This window comes from Notothenia rossii, assembly GCF_949606895.1.
Source record: "Notothenia rossii genome assembly, chromosome: 2".
Classification (NCBI taxonomy): Eukaryota; Metazoa; Chordata; class Actinopteri; order Perciformes; family Nototheniidae; genus Notothenia; species Notothenia rossii.
The window spans coordinates 25,923,405-25,943,675 of record NC_136904.1 but is presented as its reverse complement, the minus strand read 5'-3'; the positions used below and the strand labels follow the sequence as shown (position 1 = coordinate 25,943,675).

At 40.6% G+C, this 20,271-nt stretch overlaps 2 protein-coding genes across 4 annotated transcripts; one reads left to right on the top strand and one right to left on the bottom strand.

Annotated features, from left to right (window-relative positions):
• The first annotated feature begins 253 nt into the window (after positions 1 to 253).
• On the top strand, positions 254 to 9,924 carry myef2 (myelin expression factor 2). The gene is made up of 17 exons (XM_079663954.1): positions 254 to 538; positions 1,584 to 1,786; positions 2,550 to 2,602; positions 3,527 to 3,534; positions 3,627 to 3,720; positions 4,967 to 5,158; positions 5,247 to 5,400; positions 5,483 to 5,532; positions 5,617 to 5,677; positions 6,354 to 6,455; positions 6,880 to 6,924; positions 7,009 to 7,107; positions 7,235 to 7,330; positions 7,496 to 7,555; positions 8,810 to 8,994; positions 9,343 to 9,394; positions 9,553 to 9,924. The coding sequence occupies exons 1-17, from the start codon at positions 429 to 431 to the stop codon at positions 9,714 to 9,716; spliced, it is 1,728 nt and encodes a 575-aa protein (XP_079520080.1). The 5' UTR covers positions 254 to 428; the 3' UTR covers positions 9,717 to 9,924.
• Positions 9,925 to 10,429: 505 nt separating this feature from the next.
• On the bottom strand, positions 10,430 to 19,050 carry slc24a5 (solute carrier family 24 member 5). Of its 3 annotated transcripts, XM_079663950.1 has the most exons (10): positions 16,745 to 19,049; positions 15,476 to 15,523; positions 14,951 to 15,130; positions 14,311 to 14,394; positions 13,973 to 14,076; positions 13,706 to 13,806; positions 12,685 to 12,968; positions 12,332 to 12,541; positions 11,293 to 11,394; positions 10,430 to 11,134 (listed from the first exon to the last, which is right to left on the bottom strand). In XM_079663950.1, the coding sequence occupies exons 3-10, from the start codon at positions 15,030 to 15,032 to the stop codon at positions 10,812 to 10,814; spliced, it is 1,290 nt and encodes a 429-aa protein (XP_079520076.1). In that variant the 5' UTR covers positions 15,033 to 15,130; positions 15,476 to 15,523; positions 16,745 to 19,049; the 3' UTR covers positions 10,430 to 10,811. The 3 variants fall into 3 exon arrangements, with proteins under 3 accessions (XP_079520076.1, XP_079520074.1, XP_079520075.1); XM_079663948.1 differs by having other exon boundaries at positions 15,476 to 19,050; XM_079663949.1 differs by having other exon boundaries at positions 14,951 to 15,001; positions 15,476 to 19,050.
• Between the last annotated feature and the right edge of the window lie 1,221 nt (positions 19,051 to 20,271).

The window sequence follows — 20,271 nt, the reverse complement described above, 5'->3', positions numbered from 1 at the left end:
AAACTTAAAATGTCTACTCTTTAAATGTGCATGGATCTGGCTGCTTTGATGGTTGCATATGTCTAGGGCTTTGTGATGGCTGCGTAGTGTTTAGTAAACAAATATATATTTGAGAACACAAGATATTTTAAAATGTTTCCTTAATATCTCATAATAAGAGGATGTTCAGCTGTGGTACATTGTATCCCTCATATGCTGCTTTGCAATCACGTGAAAAATCTTTTCAATCAAATATTCCCTTTTTATTTTTGCCAAATTACACGGACTCCAGTGTTTTTTCCCCCATTCAGCCTTTATACATCCATGCATTCACCTAGGCTGCTGGGCAACAGCTCCCAATTCTCGCGTTGCAGGCACGAATCTCACTCCACATTTTAAACTGCGTAGCGACAGCGGGGCATCTTGCGTTGTCTGGGGGAAACCTCAACATGGAAGATGTTGTAATTATTGACGAGGAGCCAAAGCAAGAGGATTCTTCTGTATCCGTCAAATCCGAATCTGAAGAGGCATCTGAAGAAACACCCAATGGTGTGAAAACGTGAGTGAACATGATGTATTGTTCTGTCCGCCCTGCTAGTGCAACCGTTAGCTGGATTAGCTAAAATGGAGTCCTGTTTGCTAACTTGCTATTGTTAGCCAACGAGCCTCTTTGAACATATGTTGTCAATTTTTATCTATTTGTATCTGTGTGATATATGTGCCTCATATGACGCGATATATCATTTCTAACTCATGAATCAAAATGGCATGCTGTTGCTATAACGTTAACCATGGTGCAATGGGCCAACCTTTAACGTTGCTGGATGCTAATCTGATTCTGCAGGAATATATGGAGGTCAGGTGACTCTTGTCAATTTAGTTTACACCTCCAACCAGATGGATATCAAATACCCTATAGCTTTCCCCCCCAAATGACATTAACAGCGCAAAAAGCATTTCTGTTCATGTCTATTTAAACACGTTTCATTATGTAAAACTAACTGGGGTTAAGTTAGCTAAACCCTAAGCTAGTGCAAATCAATGTACAGTCTATGGTGCAAACGAACAACGCTAGCAAGCTAAACGTTGTGTTGTTTTTCTATTCACACCTTATCTGATGGTTATTTTTCCATTAGATACAATGTGTTAATTTTAAGAAATAGGAGGCAATATAAAGTGCACCATTTCACCATAAGTACTATGTTTACTTTTGTAACAATACATGTTTTTTCCCCATCAGTATAATCATTTATATCATACAAATTAGTGTTGAAATTCATGTAACATTACTCAGCTCAGTGACTACACTTTTTTTTTTTTTTTTTAAGGCAAATTCTAAGCGAAATAATCTCCCCTTTTTATTCAAAGTGAAGGTGTCTGAGCACTTTTCCATTCATGGTTCTGTATACAAATTGTATTTAGATTATTTTATGCTACCTAATTACCTTTTTATGAACATGTGTCCTCAAGGTAAGTAGTGTCACATTGAAATGTTAAGTATGTTTGTATGACAGGTCTTTCAAAGTATAGACTACACTGTGTGATCTCTGAATGTGGTTTTGAGAAAGACTGTTTTCTGACTTTTAACATTATGCATTTTTTAGGAATGCTGAAGAAACTAAGTCTCCCAAAGAAAAGCATGATGGTAAAGAGAAGTCCTCTGGGAGCAGAAGAGGAAACCGCTTCCATCCCTACAAAGACAAACATGGTGGAGAAAAGAAGGGGGCTCATAGGAATCGGGTGTTCATCAGCAATATCCCTTATGATATGAAGTGGCAGGCAATTAAAGATCTAATGCGTGAGAAAGGTAATGTCTCCAGTTATGGGGATGATGTCTCATCTTCTTTCCACTTTTCAGGTTTTCAGAAGCTTTTGACCTCTTTCCCTCCATTACTAGATGTTGCATCCTGCTTCTAGCAGTAGTCAGTTAGTGTGTAGCTTTTTTTGGATGTATTTATCGCATATATAAGGGAACCAACATAGTTTGACACAAGGTATTGGAGTTTTAATAAATGTATTTGGATGGACACCAATTTAGTTTGGATTGATATGTCTTTGAGAAATGGAAGATGAAATTAGTTACATTGTCACTTGTTCTATGGCATTGTCAGCTCCAAAATGTAACCTCAAACCACTAGTAGTAGAATTGAGTGTTGAATGATTTTGTTGCATCTGTTGCAAGGTGAATCTTGATTATAAATGAAAATATTGTAATGTTTTACATTTTTGAATTATGGGGCCTCAATAAGCCTTTTGAAAGGTCAAAGGATAGTTTAAAACTCTTAATGCCATGAATGGAATCTGTTGATAAAACTGATCATGTTGAAGCTCTTTGAATTTCCCAGGTTTAATGTAGCTGTGTTTCTCTCTGGCCTTGGCCTTATGGTGTCTCAGTCACTGCCCAGAAAGGCATGGTGTTGTCTGGTGGGATGTTGGTCTGGGCTGACTGTTGATCATTAATTGGACATTTCCATCTTTGGCGGCATTGCCAAGGCCAACGGCGACTTGAAGACTTGGTGACTTAAATTCCTTTGTTCTTTTGGTATTTTTCCTTTGTATGTCTCATGTAGTTGGTGAGGTTACATACGTGGAGCTCTTTAAGGATGCAGAAGGAAAGTCAAGGGTAAGTGATGTGGCCAATTTGCTGCACGAGGTTTTAAATGCCCTCAGCAGGCTCTCATTAATCAAGTGTTCTTTTAGGTTTTGATCCTTTGGGTCTTACTAAGTTATTGAACTGGAGATACTGTGGGTTGTGTTTAGAGCCTGATAGATGGCTAATGATTGATATTCATTAAAGAGGGAGATGTCCTGTTGATTTTGGTAAAGTAGCATAATGAACTATTTTAAGAGTGCACCTTTTGCTTTTTGTTGTTGTTATTTCAATTGGTGTAAAAGTTTGTTCGTTTGGCCATTTTCCAAAGGGAAATGTGGGTTGTGTGATTTGTCTTATTTATTGACCCTCATGTCTCAAAATCTTATTTTACAATTATGTTATATGGCACTGATCTCTCTTCAAAGGAACAAAACATTCTTGAAAGATCCTGTAGTGTTTTTTCTATTGTTATGTTTTTCTATTAAATTGCATACTATAGAAGTAAAGGTGGATAGCGCTAGTGGTAAAACTTCAATCCTAAACAATGCAATAAATAAACATGTTAAAGTATTTTTTTTTGTGTTTGTGTCCAGTTCAAAAATATCGAAAGTGTTAAGGTAAATTACACTGCATTAGTGCTAAATGTTTTTACCAAAACGTAATAATTTAAACCGTTATTGTTTTATTATCCAAAAAGTATTAACTGTCAACATTGGAAAATGATCTTATTAACCTTTGAATTTTTGTAATATACTTTAACACAACCAAACCCCTGCTGGCTCAAGCTCGTGGGCAAAATATGTCTGACGTGCGCTTTAGAAAAATATTAGAAGCATGTTGATACTTCAGATTTATAATGTTCCACTGCTTTGTTTGGATTTTAACTGTATTTTGTTCACTCCTTCAACTTTGGATACGTGTGCTCCCTGAACTCCTACGCTGCCACCTGGTTAGGGTTGTGGGTAAGACAGCAACTTGCTTTTTAAAAGATGGTGTTTTTCATTGTTACACTTGCATGGAGTTAACTGAGTCCTCTGTTTCCCTGATTCAACAGTGTGGTGGAGTTCAAAGATGAGGAGTTTGTGAAGAAGGCGATAGAAACTATGAATAAGCATGACCTGAGTGGAAGGCCACTCAACATCAAGGAGGTGAGAGCAGATTCTGCGAAACAGAAAACGCGGATTATTTTATTGTATTTAAAAACTACTTGTTTTGGCCACAAGAAGTAACTATCCTTTTGTTTTGTAATAATAAATGCATTTTTAGTGTCGTGGCACATATATAGTGTTATTTATCATTTTTACTCTCTTACTTGATTTGAGGTTCTCATTTTATAAAAGTAAATAGTCCTATCACAAACACTTGACTACATTATACTGTAAACTCTACAGATTTTCTGTAGCGTGTATCCCTACATGTTTAAAAAAAATGTATAAGTGGTAATAGTTGTTATATATATATATATATATATATATATATATATATAGTTTTATATTTGTACATTTTAAACCGGATAAAATGTTTAGTGAAGATCTAACGACGCTGAAATTGCACCAAATAATGCAGTGAACCATGGAGTTGCACTTAACAATTGTCTTATGGCGCATTTCCATTGCAGGGCCTCGCTCGGCTTAGTACGGTATAGTTAGGCCTCGTTAGGCCTTGTTAGGCCAGGTTCACTTTATGCTGCGTTTCCATTACAGTTTAGTAGCTGGGGCAGTAACTATAGTAACGCAGTGTAGGCGGAGCCGTAACGTAATCTTCAATGCGAACCACAGAAAAACAACATCAGCCGTTAGCTGTTAGCACTCAGAGCTCACAGCTCCTCATATCAGTTCAGAAACTAGACAAAAGTTAAACAAGTACAAACCACAGACTGTCTGTGTCATGGCGAATACAGTCGCTGGTTTATTTATGTCTGTATAGGCCGTTGTTGTGAGTGTGGACGGTCGGAGCATATACTGCGTTAGCTAGCCGATCTCCATTCAGAAAACAAGCATTTTAAAAGGTTTTTCGCCTGCCGTCTGTCTGCAGACTTGTCAAAGCATTAATTCATGGTTTTTACTATCCGGTATCAGTATGTTGTTAATTCAGCATAATTTTGAAACGTGTATTACAATTAAATCACGGTAAAATATGTTCATTTAGTTGTAGTTGTAGCCCCCTTGCCAGCGATTCTCTCTCTAGTTTAGCATACTCAGCCCGACTCAGCCTTGTTGTTGGCCCGCTAAGAACCTCAATTTTATGGGGCCAGAAAAACTGTGAAATAGTACCTGCTAGCCGGTACTACGCCTAGTGGAAACGCAACCAAAAACCCTTATTGATTCTTGATTGATTTGGGATTTGTCAGAATAGCCAGGAACGGAAATAAATTGTTATGTATTTTCTTTTAAGGACCCTGATGGTGAACACGCTCGGCGTGTGCTGCAGCGCATAGGTGGAGTTCAACAGGGAGGGCATGGGCAGGAGATGGGGCCCGGGGGGGTCAACATCCCTCACTCCATTGCCAACAACCCTAACATCCCACCTGAGATCATCCATGCACTGCAGGCTGGACGACTGGGCACCACTGTGTTTGTTGCCAATGTGAGAACATAGAAATAGACAACCACCAAATCCAGATAGTGATGATTAAGCATGATGAGTACTAATATCCGTATCTGATGTTTTGCAGCTGGATTTCAAAGTGGGCTGGAAGAAGTTGAAGGAGGTGTTTGGCATGGCTGGTGTGGTGAAACGAGCCGATGTAAAGGAAGATAAAGACGGCAAGAGCCGCGGGATGGGAACCGTTACTTTTGAGCAGTCTCTGGAGGCTGTGCAGGCCATATGTATCCTTCACAAGGGCACACTAGTAAATCGAAGTAATGTTCTACATTTTTTAGCGCTATCCCTCCTTGACTCTGGCCTCAGCCATGTTCAATGGACAGATGCTGTTTGACAGACAGATGCATGTGAAAATGGTATGATTCTTTCAATTGTTGTGAAAATGAATTCTCACATCCTCTGTACAAATGAAGTTACACCTGTGTTGTGTGGTTTTACAGGATGAGAAATCTGTCCCCCCAGATGATTTCCGCCCGGTTGAAAAAACTCCTCAGTTACCACGTAAGTACTTCATTGTCTCCCTTTCGGTTGTTGATATTAAACACATTCATAGTAATATGCTCAGTGAATTGTGTATAGTTGAAACATTGTCAGTGTAAGAGGTATAATATCCTCTGGGAACAAATACGATGCAAGTAAAATTGCATATATATTGCACAGTAATGTGAGAAAGAAGTATGGCTTTTAGCCCCCCTTATTTTTTCCTCATCTGCTCTCGTGCTTCATCCTCTTTTCCCTTATTTAAGGAGTTTTTCATATATTTTTTTACTAACCGAAGTGAAGGTCAAAATGCATAAAGGATTTAGAATGCTGTACAGATTGTTATGCCCCCAGAGGCTGATTTGGGATATTGTAATATATAAATAAAATTAACTTGACACAGGTGAATAAATAACATCTATTCTACCTGACAGCAATGCCCTGTGCAGTACATCATCCATTCTTTAGAGTTGGTTCATTGCTGATGCAGTAACAGATCGTGTAAAGATACATCTGTGCACAATTAACTTAACAAATGTTGTATTAAGAACACCACATTCTCAATGTGTTTTGTCCCTAGCATCATTGATTAATTATTTCGTTTTTTTATTCATTCTTATACTAAGTAAGGTACCATTGTTACTAGTGATATACTTAGTTCAAACTTTCCTCTTTTTCTTGTATATTTTGTCTGTAGGGGGCCTAGGTGGAATTGGCATGGGACTGGGACCAGGAGGCCATCCTATTAATGCCAACCGTCCGAGTGGTGGAGGAGGAATGGGCTCCATGGGGCCAGGAGGTCAGTCATCTCTCAGATGTTCTACTTATATTTTGGCATGCACATGACATAGTGTGTTGCAAACTGGTCTGTTTATTAAGACGATGCTTATCATTGACAATCAGACGCATCTCCACTACCTGTCCAACACATAAACGCCATAAGGCAGCATTCTGAACACCACTCTGTAAAATAAATCCCGGCAATCCGACATACACCTTTTCACCGTTCAAGTCTTGGTTGACATTTTCATGGCTCGTCTTTTGACCCTGCAGCAACCTCAATGTGGGTTAAAGCGATAAGACGAGCAAAGCTCCTACCAGCTGACTTTAACACTACTACAGGGTACACACAGTACCTTTTTACGTGGATATATACCCTTTGGATATAAATGGATACAGTATGTGCTTTGGCATTGCCTGACTGATATCATCTTTTTCCATAGGCATGGATGCTCAAGGTTATGGTGGAATGAACAGACTTGGAGGAGGTACGGTTCTGCTGAAAGACTAATGTCATCTTTTTGTAGAGGAAAGGAGAGACCAATGCTGAAACTTGGTTTTACCTTCAACAGGAATGGGTGGTGGTGGTGGCGGCTTTGGGGGCATGGAGAGCATGGGCAACACAGGGGGCTTTGGAGGGAGAGACATGGCGCCAGGTGGCAGGATGGGAGGTAAGTGAGCATCTTCACTCCTACTGAGCAGAGATGAGACCTGCCAGGATGTTGTTCTACAAACATTGCTTTGTACATTTGTGTTATTGGTAATTATGTCTAATGTTACACTTCTCTCTGTGTTGAGATATGCACCGGTCAGGAATGGGTGGCATGGATCGAGACTTTGGCCACAGTGACATGCCAATGAGTCGAGGATTTGGTGATTCGTTTGGAGCAATGGGTAGGCCATACAAAGTTATTCTGTTAAGTTTGGTTTTGAGTGGATGTGGTTTAGTTTGCTTTTGTGTTTTTTTTCTTCATATAGGGTGATTGTTTCTGTGTTTACTTTGAAAATGTTGTGTCATGATCTAAACTAATCAGCACTCACTTGCATTCTCTTCTTTAGGTGGAGGTTTTGGAGGAGGCATGGGCAGTGGTGGCATGGGGCACATGGGGACTGGATTAGGTACATGAGATATTCCATCCACATCTTTTTCTAAATCTGTTAGATATTAATTCCTCCCCTAAAACTATACATACACACTGGCCTAGAGCTACTTGTAAGCTACAGTTATGACCTGGAGAAACTGATGAACTCAGTACAGGGATTGACTCTCCTCATGTGTTGTTCTTAAACTGAACCTAAAGTTCCTGAACACTGGTGTACGGCGCATAGCGAAGTAAGATCAATGGTCCTCTGCATCACACACTGTATACCTTCACACTGAAAGCCTTAACATTCATGCTTGTGGGCAGCCAGCCAGACAGGCAGATTGATGCATGCATACAACAGACTTTAAATAAGACAACATATTTTTACATCATCATTGTACAAATAAAAAAAAGAAATCCTGATTTCTATCACAACAGGCATGAGGGATAATTCAATGTGCATGTTGTGTGAGTACAGAGTGAAGACATACTTTTGGCACTGCATTTCTACAAGCATGAGACAGATCTAATTTAGCCGTGTATGCAGATGATGGCAACACATCAATCAAACTGTCTTTTGTGTAAGAACTCTCATGGTTTGTTCTTGAATAATGCTGTTTCACATTATGATATAATGTCACCATTTATGGTGTGAATGCAATTGGATTCAAACGGAATAGTATTAAATTGATGCATGCAAACAACAAGATTTAAATAAGAAACATTTATTTTTATGTCATCATAAATAAATTTTAAAATCCAGATTTCTGTTATCATTCAGCCAGCCCTTTGGCCCTTTGCACTGCTTCACGAGCATAATCCAAAGCAGCAACTGTGCCTGGGGAGGCTTGAAAGGGTTGTGAACCCCAAACAAGCAGCTTTGCATTTGTTGATTAAAATCGGCCCCTGGATACAGAATAACCGGTGTTAGAGAAACTTCTTATGATGCATTCACAAGATCATTTAAATAATTTCTCATCGGACCCTTTTTTAAGGCGTTGTCTGATGAGTATTAATAGGTATGGGTCCAAAGTCAGATTTTCTTGTGCAAGCAATGACATTGGACTCTGTGACAACTAATGTTTTCAAGTGATCATTATGCACACTTCAGAAATGAAATGTCTTTGGGCTTTTCATTCCTTTAATCCAATGTGAGGTGGATGAAAGGCATCATGATGAGTGTATGTCAGTTACAATATACAGGTATGAAAGTATACAACTACATGAATGTAAATTGCTCCCTTCATTTCTCACAACGTGTGTCCCTGTGTGTGTTTGATAACTTCAGGTGGTGGAATGGGAAACATGTCGATGGACCGGATGGGTTCTGGCTTTGACCGCATGGGCATGTCAGGGATGGACATGAATCGTGCCTTTGGTGGCTATGGAGGTGGGGGGCCGGGCCACATGGGGGGAGGAATGTCTGACAGGGGCTCTGGGTCTAAAGGAGGCTGTCAGATCTTTGCTAGAAATGTAAGTGTGTGTCAGATTATTGAGAACTTTGCTAGATGAGAATTAGACTTCTGTTAAATAGGATTGGATCTCCAAACCTCACCCCTTATTTAATGAAACTTTCATTGATGTACATAATACATTTCCTTTATGCAGTGATGCTGCAGTAATGACTAATGCTCTAATGGCAAACCGCCCATGCTTGCCGGGCATTAATATAAATGGTAATTATGCTGTAAGAGTTGTTCATGATTGGTGTGTTGATGAATTGACCGGTGCTGCCCTTCAAAGGAAGGTTTTGAAGGATTCTCCAAGGCTGAAATATGTTATTTAGTAACTTAAGTGTTTTTTTTTATTTGTGTGTTGCAGCTTTCCTATGATCTGACATGGCAAAAGCTGAAGGAGAAGTTTAGTCACTGCGGTACGTATTTTGTTTAGAAGGAATTGAATCTCTTTTGCATTATTTACATGATACTCAAAGAATCAAGAGATTTCATTATGAATGCGAAAATCACAGGATAAATATCATCAACACTTTGTCAAACATGGATTTCATAATAACTTGTATTTTTACTGCAGGCCATGTAATGTTCGCAGAGATCAAGATGGAGAATGGAAAGTCAAAGGGCTGTGGGACGGTGAGGTTCGACTCTCCAGAGAGCGCCGAGAAGGCCTGCAGGTTGATGAACGGAACCAAGATCAACGGCCGAGAGGTGGACGTCCGTATCGACCGCAATGCATAAAGCTTTTGTAGAAGTCCACTAACACACTTCCACATTCAGCCCCCTTGCCAATGATCTTTTTGTTTTGTTTTAAAAACACAATTACTTCATATCTCCATGTGGCCACTTTTGTTTCGTTTATATATACTACATAGCTTTAGTATTTGTTTTGTAAACCCTTTTTAATTTCAGGCAGTAACTTGAACAAATAAACTTTTTAATTTTTAAACCTGGTGGTTGTAAAATCTCCTGAGATCAAAGTCTCTAAATTCTTTACAGCTGTAAAATGAACCTGAATCTGCTCAGCATAATTGCTCAACACTGCCATGCAGTGGGGAAATTCCACAGTAATCACAAAGGCAGCTACTGGAATAAAGTGAGAACAGAATGGGCATGGATTATATCAGGCGTGAATACCAACACTAATCAGAGGAAGCTATTCAAATTCTCAGATATCCATGATAGGGGCTCCAGTAGAATAGAAGTCACTTTTGATTATATTGCAATTGTTACACAGTTTTAATCAGTGTCTAAAGTCCATGTGGGCTTTGTAGGTTGGCTGGAAACACAACTGATAAAAACGTACAATGGTAGTTTTACTTTTTAGATAATCTAAGGCAAGTGGAAGGTTTGTTGATAATAAAGGCTTGCTCATAAAAGCTTATCAGAGTTGTGTAGATGTTGCCTCTTTGTTTAGCTCGCCCACTTAAAAAAGAAGGACAGGGCTAAAGGAGTTTAGTTAATACTTTATTGACTGGTCAGTTGTGGATTCTTTTGAACTCAGCTGTCACTCCTGTGCAGCCTCTTAACTGTTTATGGGCCTTGAGTAAGAGAAGACTTCTCAGAACGTGACAACAGTTCCTTGTATGATAAGGCAGGTCTGGATCGGACAGGCTCACACAACAGAATGATCTTTGGCACACATCCACCGTTAGCTAAAAATACATTAAATTATTACTGGAGATCATCCTCTTCTTGAGATGTGACCAGCACACGTCTTCCATGGCACAATATCTTTGAAAGTATGTGACCATGCTTCATTTGCTTTAAATTAGTTTTGTTTCTGGAATGTTTGAGTCTAATCAAATATGGCTTCAGTTTTGGGGAGATCAGATCTCAGTCCCCACACAGTTTGATGGGATTATTCCCAATAATCCCCAGCTCGTACAGGATGGCCAGAGTGGCAAACAGGATATAGCAGAAAAGACAAACGATTCCCAACTTCCAGTCCAGCTTCCATCCGTTAATGTGAACAGCTACAAAGAGGAAGATGATGGAAAGTAGCAGCGTGAAGGAAATGAAGAGCAGTCCGCTGCTGTTGACCTCTACAGGGTTGTTGGTATCCACAAAGGCAGTCTTGATGAACCAGGGCAGGCCCAGGCACAACATGTCAAAAACATTAGAGCCCACAATGTTGGACATGGCCATGTCAGCTTTCCCTAAAACACAGAAAACAAGTTCAAGTCTCTTTTCATACAGAAAGTATTTACATGTTCTTCTTCAGTTCTAAAATGCCTGATGGGAAAGGTCAAAGTTAATGCCTAAACCATACTTTCCATTTACATGTGTAGAATTGTTTAAGAAATGAAATGTTTACCTTCTCTGGCTACCATTACACTGGCTATGGTGTCAGGTATACTGGTCCCAGCAGCAAGCAGAGTGAGTCCCATAACTGTATCAGGAATGCCAAGGGTCTCCCCTGTTAAAAAGAAAAGAACACAATAAGAATGAGCCCCCTCCAACAACATAAAGTTAAAGAGAGAACATCAGCTGATCTTAACTGTTGCTATAGGGTTATTCAATAATCTAGAGCCAGGGTCATAGCAGGATTTTAGAAATACTGAGGTCACAAAACCAAATTCCCCAAGCATAACCTGAGAACGAGTGCATCCCCTCCAAATTTAGACAATTAAAATTAGCCACTAACTTAACTTGTTTTGAGCTTTTAAAAACATATAATTGTATCTCCAATGGCAGCTTTAAGTCATTCGAAGCCATTGTGGGTAATGTTATTATTAATTACTCCTATGCTCCAGTAATACCCAAATATTAACCACATTTTGACATCTAACTGCAGACATGGAAGTGTTCCCAATTATCAATAACGTACTGTATGGTCAAGTTGTACTTTGGCCTCATGCCTGCATTCATAAAACTGAATTCTCCTTGGAGGAGCCTATCTGACAACTACAGGATAATAATCTCTTTATACTTAAGTAGACCGACCACCATCACATGATGGAGCTGTCCTTTCAGCCTGACTCTAGGTCAGTTACATGTTGTTAGACTTGTGCCTGTGGGTTGTTCTATGTATATCCATGGCTCACATGACTGTTTCCTTAGGGGTGAAGCAGGCAGTAATCCCGGTTTACGCACATGCCTCACTGGAGCTACAATAACCCCCCTCTTAACTTTCTAGGACAATGGCATCTCAGGAATTAGCCAGCAGACCAACATGTGATTCTACTCTGCGAATCAGACAGTTTTTTCTCACAAGTTTCAAACACTTGTGATCCACAAAGGCCTGGTGCGTGACCGGATGATTTATACCTACAACTAAAGGGAAAACACTGGGGGAAGGTACAGATGTTTGAAACGCTCATCATAGAATAGAAAAGTGAAAACAATGTTCTTACCGACAATAGTGACCATCCAGACCAGAATGTATGTGAAACCTGAGATCCAGACAGCTGACATGAGGAAGGTTATCATAAACCATCCCTTCCAGAACCTCCTCCTGCAGTCAGGGATGGTCAGGAAGAGCAGAGTGATGAGGGGCAAAGACAAAACCCAGAAAATCCTCTTCAGGTCGCTCTCCGGCACAGCAAACACGCTTTTATGCTCAGCTGGAACCCAAGCAGACAAGCAATGTTATGAGTCGTATTATGTCAGATCATCAGGGGTCATAAAGGTCAAACCGACAGGTGGATGACTCCAGGTAGACATGCTAAAAACATTGAAAAACATTGCACTAATAAGTGTTTTTTACCTTCTGGAATCTCATTGAGGCCATGCAGACTGAGGGACAAGTTGGAGTATCCTGAGTCGTCATGGAAGATCCCGCTGTCAGTTCTGGAGCGATTGTGGACATGCAGAGTGGTGTCTTTACTCCAGCCCAGCAGAGTCTGTGTCTCAGTCTTCTCAGCTGATCCGTGGCCCAGACAGGTGCAGCAGGGGCTCAGCTTCCTCAGGACAAACTCGCTGATGCGCAGGTCAAAGCACAGAACCACGATGTAGACACCATAGACCAGCAGCAGGCAGGCAGCGTCGTACCTGTAAACAGAATGTACACTCAGCTTTGACCTTCAATCTTGACCTTGGGGACTGCTATAGGAGGTAAACAAAAACCCGTGACCTTCTTCAGAGAGTGTAACTTGGTCATGTGACTTAAACATCTGAGCAAGTCCCACCAGCTGAAGAGGGCTGTGGAATGTGGTTTAAAGCTCAGGCAATAACCAATAAAGCAGGTGATTAAAAAATATACATCTTAAATAACAAGAATTACATAATTAAAGGGATCAAATTCTAAGTTGTTACAGAATGTCTCTATTTTAAAAGTTGTTAGCTTATCGTTTACTGGGTCTACTACTTGTTTGATCTACTTTTGTGGTTATGCCTATTGCAGTTTAGTATTGATATATATTTTATTTTATTTTACAGCTATTATGAAACTCCATATCATGAGCTGTGTGTTTTTTGTAAGCTAACACTGTCTTTGTGTGCTACACCAATTAAGTAATTCCAGTACTTGTGGAAATGTTTCATTATCACTCGAGATGCTGCGTTTTCTTTTTATAATGTGATAATGTCCTATTTAAGGGTCCTTTATTGCTTTGTACTGTCAATAAAAGGCACTGAGTCATAGTACTTCGCTCTACTTGTTTTGTGATCTGTTTTGATCTGGGTTTTTTTAGTGACGCAAGAAGCAATAAACAGCTGTCTTGTACAACCACCTGATATGTAGGGTTAAGGTCTGAAGATCATGTAACCAGATCATAGAGCACACTCACCAGTACACCTTGTTATCAGAAATGATGGCAATAACAGCAGAAACACTGATGGCATATGCCAGGCAGTCCCTGAACAGTGGCCAACAGGTGAGGCGTCCGGCCTGATAACGGAAACAAAAATAAATGGTTAACAGCTTATACAATACACATTTTCACATTGACTCTTCCGCTTTGACCCAGTAAAGGTGCCGCTGTTATGTACAAGTGGTAATAGCTGAGCTAATCTCTGTCTGAATATTGCGAGTGTGTGATTGTGTCAGAATGTACCATAGAGGCCAATAGTCCACATGCCGCACAAATTCCTAGCAGGTTGTAGACCGCTGATCCCACGATGGTGCTGACCCCGATGTCTCCCTTTGTCACAAACACACCTAACACACATAAAGAGCACAACTTAGGTCTGAGGACAGGAACAATGTGGAGCATTGATTAAAAGAAGAAGAAGTGTCAAATAAGCTGCTGAAAGTAAAACAAATAATGAAAAGGTCACTGCCTTTTTGTGTTCACATATGGTGGTGGAGTCACAGTTCATTGGATGAGGAAATGACATTGTGACAGTGAAGATGATGCTGGTTGTAATGATTGTTATATTACTGCACGATTACCCAGAAAGGCTGTGACCAGTTCAGGTGCAGAACTCCCAGCTGCCATAAAGGTGGCTCCTGCTACATCCTGAGACAGTCCCAGACCTGAGGGACGCAGGAAACACCAAGAATACATGGCAATTTACATGTGTGTGCAAGCTTAAAGAAATACCTGATTATAATACATTTAATTCAACAAATTCACAAACTACAACCTAGAAAATGACCAGGCAATGATAAAGGAAGCTTAATGCTTGCATATGTATTGTGTCAAGTATATATTTCAATATATCGTACAGGATTGTTATCTGCAACTCCTGTGAGTTTCATTTGTCAGACAGAAAATGAACCTTGGGCCCTCTTGTTTTGGGCCTTTTTTACTTTTTGTTCAATCTTTTTATAGGCTAAACATTTTCTTCTGATTGATTGAAAATAATCGACATATTAATTAATGATGAAAACATACATGAACATCTAAAACACTGTGCAAACATTTAAACATATGCATGAATGGACTTTTACAAACTCTCTCCACGTATTTAGAGTAATAGAATATCTGAGCAGCCTAATCCTGTGAAGTTTGTCTAGTAATCATTTATAATCTTCATTACTCCCATAATTACAGTTCATATTAGGATGAAATTATTTTAATGTCACTTACGTTCACTGATCACTTCTAAGGAAGGCAAGAAGTAATCGTCGCAGATTATTGCTACAGCCAGAAACATGTAGAAAATAATCATGAAATATATGACTAGCCCTCCATCCTTCCTCTCCTGCAACGTAAAAAAGCCCTCAGGAAACTCAGAGGACTGTGGTGAGATACATTCTGTCTCGTTCTCTAAAAAAAAAGAGAGCAGGAAACACACATATAACTGACAACATCTGTTACCCAAAACAACTAGCTTGTTGCTGGAGTACAGCACCCAGATTGTTTGAACTCTTAATGGCAGTTACATGGTACTTAGTGCCAACAACACAAAAGGACTAGAGAGAAAAGCACTCACATTTGCCTGGCACAAATTGATTACTCACACTTTTTAAATGTGAAAATGAGCCGTGACATTTGTAAGTAAACACAGATTAGAAAAATAAAACAAAGATATACCGGAGTATGAGGGTCATTCAAAATACAAAAAAGTATGCCAAACAAATATATATATAAATACATATTAGATTTTCTTACCAAGAGCCCGACGAACCCTGGTAGAGTGGGTTTCCTGAGCAGTTTGAGCTGTAAATGATACAAGATGGACGGTGCAATATAAAAATATTACAAATCCTAGAAAGTAAGGTATAAAATCTTTTCTTTTCTTTTTTTGCAGAGCTGAAACCTTATTCATTTTCAATTTTTGTAAAAAAAAAAAAGTTAAATTAGCAATTATTCCAAGGACTCATATGTTTCTTTACTCTAAAACTCTATGCCTGCAAAATAGTGAATATGGGCTGAAGCTGCAGCTAACACTACACTACACTAGAAGCTGCGGAGAGAGAGGGATTATTGGGGGGAAAGCATCTTTTAAGGCCTCGCGCTGCTGAGAATGGGGGATCACGAGTTGCGATTCATTCCAGTCGACTGGAACACGCTCCAGCCTGAGGCGCGTCAGGGGTTTAGCCTAATTCTACACCACCTTAACACACATTATACTGTTAACATTTTCTTTTCTTTCTGGTAACAGACATTTTACACCAATTTACATCCCTCTGAATAATTACAAAAACGTAAAGGCCTGAAGGCTGAAGCTCTACATGTTCAAAAGCTTACAATACTACATTGATGTTTGATCTTATCACTCTCACTAGAGAATAGAGATAACTCAAAATGTATTTTCTAGGGTTTGTGGCTACAAATTAACTGTCAGGATTCGTAAACAAACGAAACGTGTTACTGTTTTATTACTACCTCTTAAAATATTTTCCTATCATTTTTTTTTTACTCTGCTATGTAACGATCGAAAACATTATAAAAAAAGTTTGTATTGTTTGTGTGTGTCCAAAACCGGCATTTGTTTTCAAATGACCATGAACAGTAATTTACACATCTGGCCAACTCCATAGGTATATGTGTCTGTTCCCAAATCTGAAATAAATGAGTTTAATCTTAATCTCGATGTAGTGCTCATGCTGTCGGAGTGCACGGGAACACTGCAGTCAAGTCAGCCGTCTATACAAATATGTTTTACCATAAATTCTTAATAAAACTGACACTGTTGGACTCAGTTCTAGTTTGACTGCTACCAACAATAAAATAAAGTAGGCCTACTTCTACTCTGTACTTTTTCAGTTATTCTCTGTCAAACTCCCCTCCTGCGAACAAATTCAAGCCACTTCTGCTGTATTTGTTGAGGGATAAAATGATTTTTTTGCATGTCCAGATTATAATGTGGATCGTTATTGGTAACAATCAACTGATTCTCATGCATTACACTTTCAAATATCATTTATGCCCACTGACCTGGTTTGAAATCAATATATTATCCAATTTAGGTACGGGCCTGGGGCCTCATTTATAAAGCCTTGCGTAGGATTCACATGGGAAGGTTGCTTACGTTGGACAAAGCAAATAAATAAGCAAAGAAATTTTCCGATTTATAAAACACTGCGTACCGGCGTAGGACTTGCGTGCGGCACGTCCTACGCCGGTTTCCCTTTCTAAGGCCCATTCCCAAACCGCCCCCTACACCCTACCCCTACCCCAGGGCTCACAATGGGGCCCTTCTCACTTCGGTTAAATGGATTCCTTGCGTCCCTCACTTGCGTCGTTTCCCTGTGACTATAGTCCCTCCCACCAGGGAAGCATGGAGAGACGCAAGGAAACCACGAGAAGCAGGGAAATGAGTTTTAAGAGCAATGGGACGTCCTTTCATCCGGAGCGTCACGTGAAGCGACGTCCGTTTATGATGACGCTGCACAGCTGATCGTCTGACAGCAGCCAGCTCTGTCCCAGTTACTTCCACACACACCCCCGCCTCTGTTAGTACACATTTACTGACACAAACATTTGTATCATCTGTTGTAGACCCAAATAAATAAAAATAAAATAAGAACTAATTCTCAAAAAAGATAAACGCCAATCTTAAAATGTATAAACGAACAATAGTTTGATTAATATTGATTAGAGTCCACAAAATAAATAAAAATAATTCAGAGAAGAAAAAGATATATGTTATCTATCAAAACCCAGTTAGATTAACATTCATTGGATTGCACACTTTGTTTGTTTGTGTGGATATGTAGCACATTAACATTTTAATAGCACTTAATGACTGACAGAATGGAAATGACAATAAATGAAAATGTAAATCGAAAAAAGCGATCATGAAAATGTTTCCAAAAAATGAATACAATTATTTTTGACAACTTTGTTGTTCAGATATATCACATATTTTAAACTAAATTATACATTAATTGAAAAACATTAATTGGAAAAAAAACACGGTATAAACTGAGGAGTGAGGTTAATGTATTTTCTTCACTCCGCTGGGAAACTGCTCTCATGTCAAGAAGCATCACATCAGTGCATGCACTGCATCGTCCAATCAGTGACCGATACACAGTAAGGGGGCGTGGCGAGTGTCTGAGGATTTCATCGGAGGATGGTCTGGTGGTTCCTCAATTATAGCTCCTCTATTATCGCTCCTCCTACAAAAATAAGGACGCTACTCAAGATAGCGCAGACAAATCAACTTCCGGTGAGACCGAGACCGCGGAGCGAGGAAATGAAAAATAAGAGAAGTAAGAAGGACCCAATATATATAGACCACACATAACATGTCCGTGTGGGAACAATACCCCCAACTGTAGTTCCATGTATGAATTATGTAACCCAGTGTATTAATAGGTGGTCACCACACAAGCCCCCCCAGAATTCAAACATGAAAAAAAAAAAAAATCCTCGCGTCCGGGAGGAAGCACCACAGGGGCCGAGGACGGTGGGGTCGCAGGTGAGGACCGGGCCATGGAACGGGCCGACGAAAGGGGGCCGCAGGAGTGGTAGGGGCCCCAACGAGGGCGAGGGCATCCCCACCGGGGATGGGGGCGGGCCGGAACGGGCCGTCGTAAAGGGGGGCCGCAGAAGGCGTCGTGGTGAACGAAGAACACCTCCGCCAGACGTAGAAAGCTGGGTCGTTGTGCTGCAACGTGGGGATGGGCGTGAACATCCCGGTGGTCCCCAGCAGGAAAGAGCGCTGCCCGGCCGCAGGTGAAGGCACAGCGGCGGCGGACATGAAGTCTCCGAAAGGACCGAACCGTATGCAGGGAGGCAGGAGCAGTCACCCCGGGAGGAAGGAGCGCAGCCGCACGTCCCGAAGAAACAAACCCACAAGGTAGCAATCGGGTCCATCCCTACCCAGCAGGTCGTGCATCGTCTCCCTGTTGGTTGGAAGGCCGATGTGGGAATGGCGAGCAACGTCCCCAGCCATTCCGCGGGGCGCGCACCGAGCCTCAGTCCGCGTGCCGGTGAAAGCCACGGACAATTCCAAAAATTCCCTGGCATTTCGAGAAAAAAACTTGAGTTTATTTTGCCGTGTTCGGGTCCTTCCCGGAAACTTCTCGAGTCGTTTTCAGGGTCACCAGTGTAGTGCCGAGAGATAGAGAGTCAGAGGCGGTGCAAGGAAGGTGCAAAAGGGTACTTTATTTGGGAGCAGCAAAGGTCATGTTGTCCGGTTGCAGTCCGGGAAGAAGAGAACATTTCCTGTTTCTGCCGGAGAGAGGGCAGGCGTTCCCGAAGCTTGCTGCTTTATTTACTCCCTCCATCTGACAGGAGGGATCCTCGTTGAGCTGCATAGGTGGCTAGAGACGGAGTTCACTCCGTCACGGAGGGGTAGGGTCGAGGGAGTGGTTTGGGATTGGGCCTAAATCACAATCAACTCGAAATGCGGCGCAGCTTTTGCGGGCTTCAGGTAACGCCCAAAGAAACGCCCCGTATTCTATTCATGCTCGTGTCTATACAACCTATAGAAATGCAAAACGGCGTCAGTTTAAAGCAGTGGTTCTCAACCTTTTTCTGTCAGGCCCCCCCTTTGGAGAAAGAAAAAAGTCGGGCCCCCCCAACACAAATAGTGAGGCTCAGTGGCGGCGCCAGAGATTTATTTTGGGGGTGCTGTGGGGTAACTTGACGTTTCATAGAGGGTGCTCAAATATTTAGGGTTTCCCATTAATGTACCGGTCGCTACAGTGGAATTTTCTACTGCAACAATCCCCACGCAAATACACAACGTACCTGCAACTGTTACAATGAATGCTCGATAATCAGCTCACGGCATATAGATGTAAGCAGGGGTAAAGTGCTATTTTTATAGGTGGTGTGTGGACCTCACATAGGGAGGTCCGGGGGTGAGTTCCCCCGAGAAATTTTTTGAATATTGAAGTTAAAAGCATCAATCTGGTGCACTTAGAGAGCAAAATGAAGAGATCTATGGATACATCTCTTAACACCCATTTGAACAAGGAACTGATTTACTATTTCTTTATGGATATTTTACAAATCACTCCCTTTTAAACTTTATTCTTTTTTTAATGTCATATTATTTTATACCTGTTTTTAATTTATTCTCTTATTTTTTTATAACTATAATGATCATATAAACGTGTGCCTCGGAAATAATTGTTTACATTAATGGTGACCAAAACGTTTGAGACCCACTGAGATAACACTGAGAGAGTCCTTTAGCTCACTGAGGCTCTCAGTCTGACACGAGAGGACTCTCCTCCACCTTGTTGTTGAAAAAACTCCTTATATCCGTTAGCGTAGGTCGCTAGCACCAGAAGCTAACAACAACGATCTCCGGTACCGGTGCTCTCTCTCTCGCGCACGCACACAAAATGGCTCGTTCCACACACACACAGAGCCGAGATTTAATGAAACACAGAGACCCAGACGTAATAGTACTATACTGTATCATATTATTTTCAAATCAATAATTTTCGCGCCCCCCACTTTGAGAACCATGGTTTAGATAAAAGTCATGCATGGCTTATAAA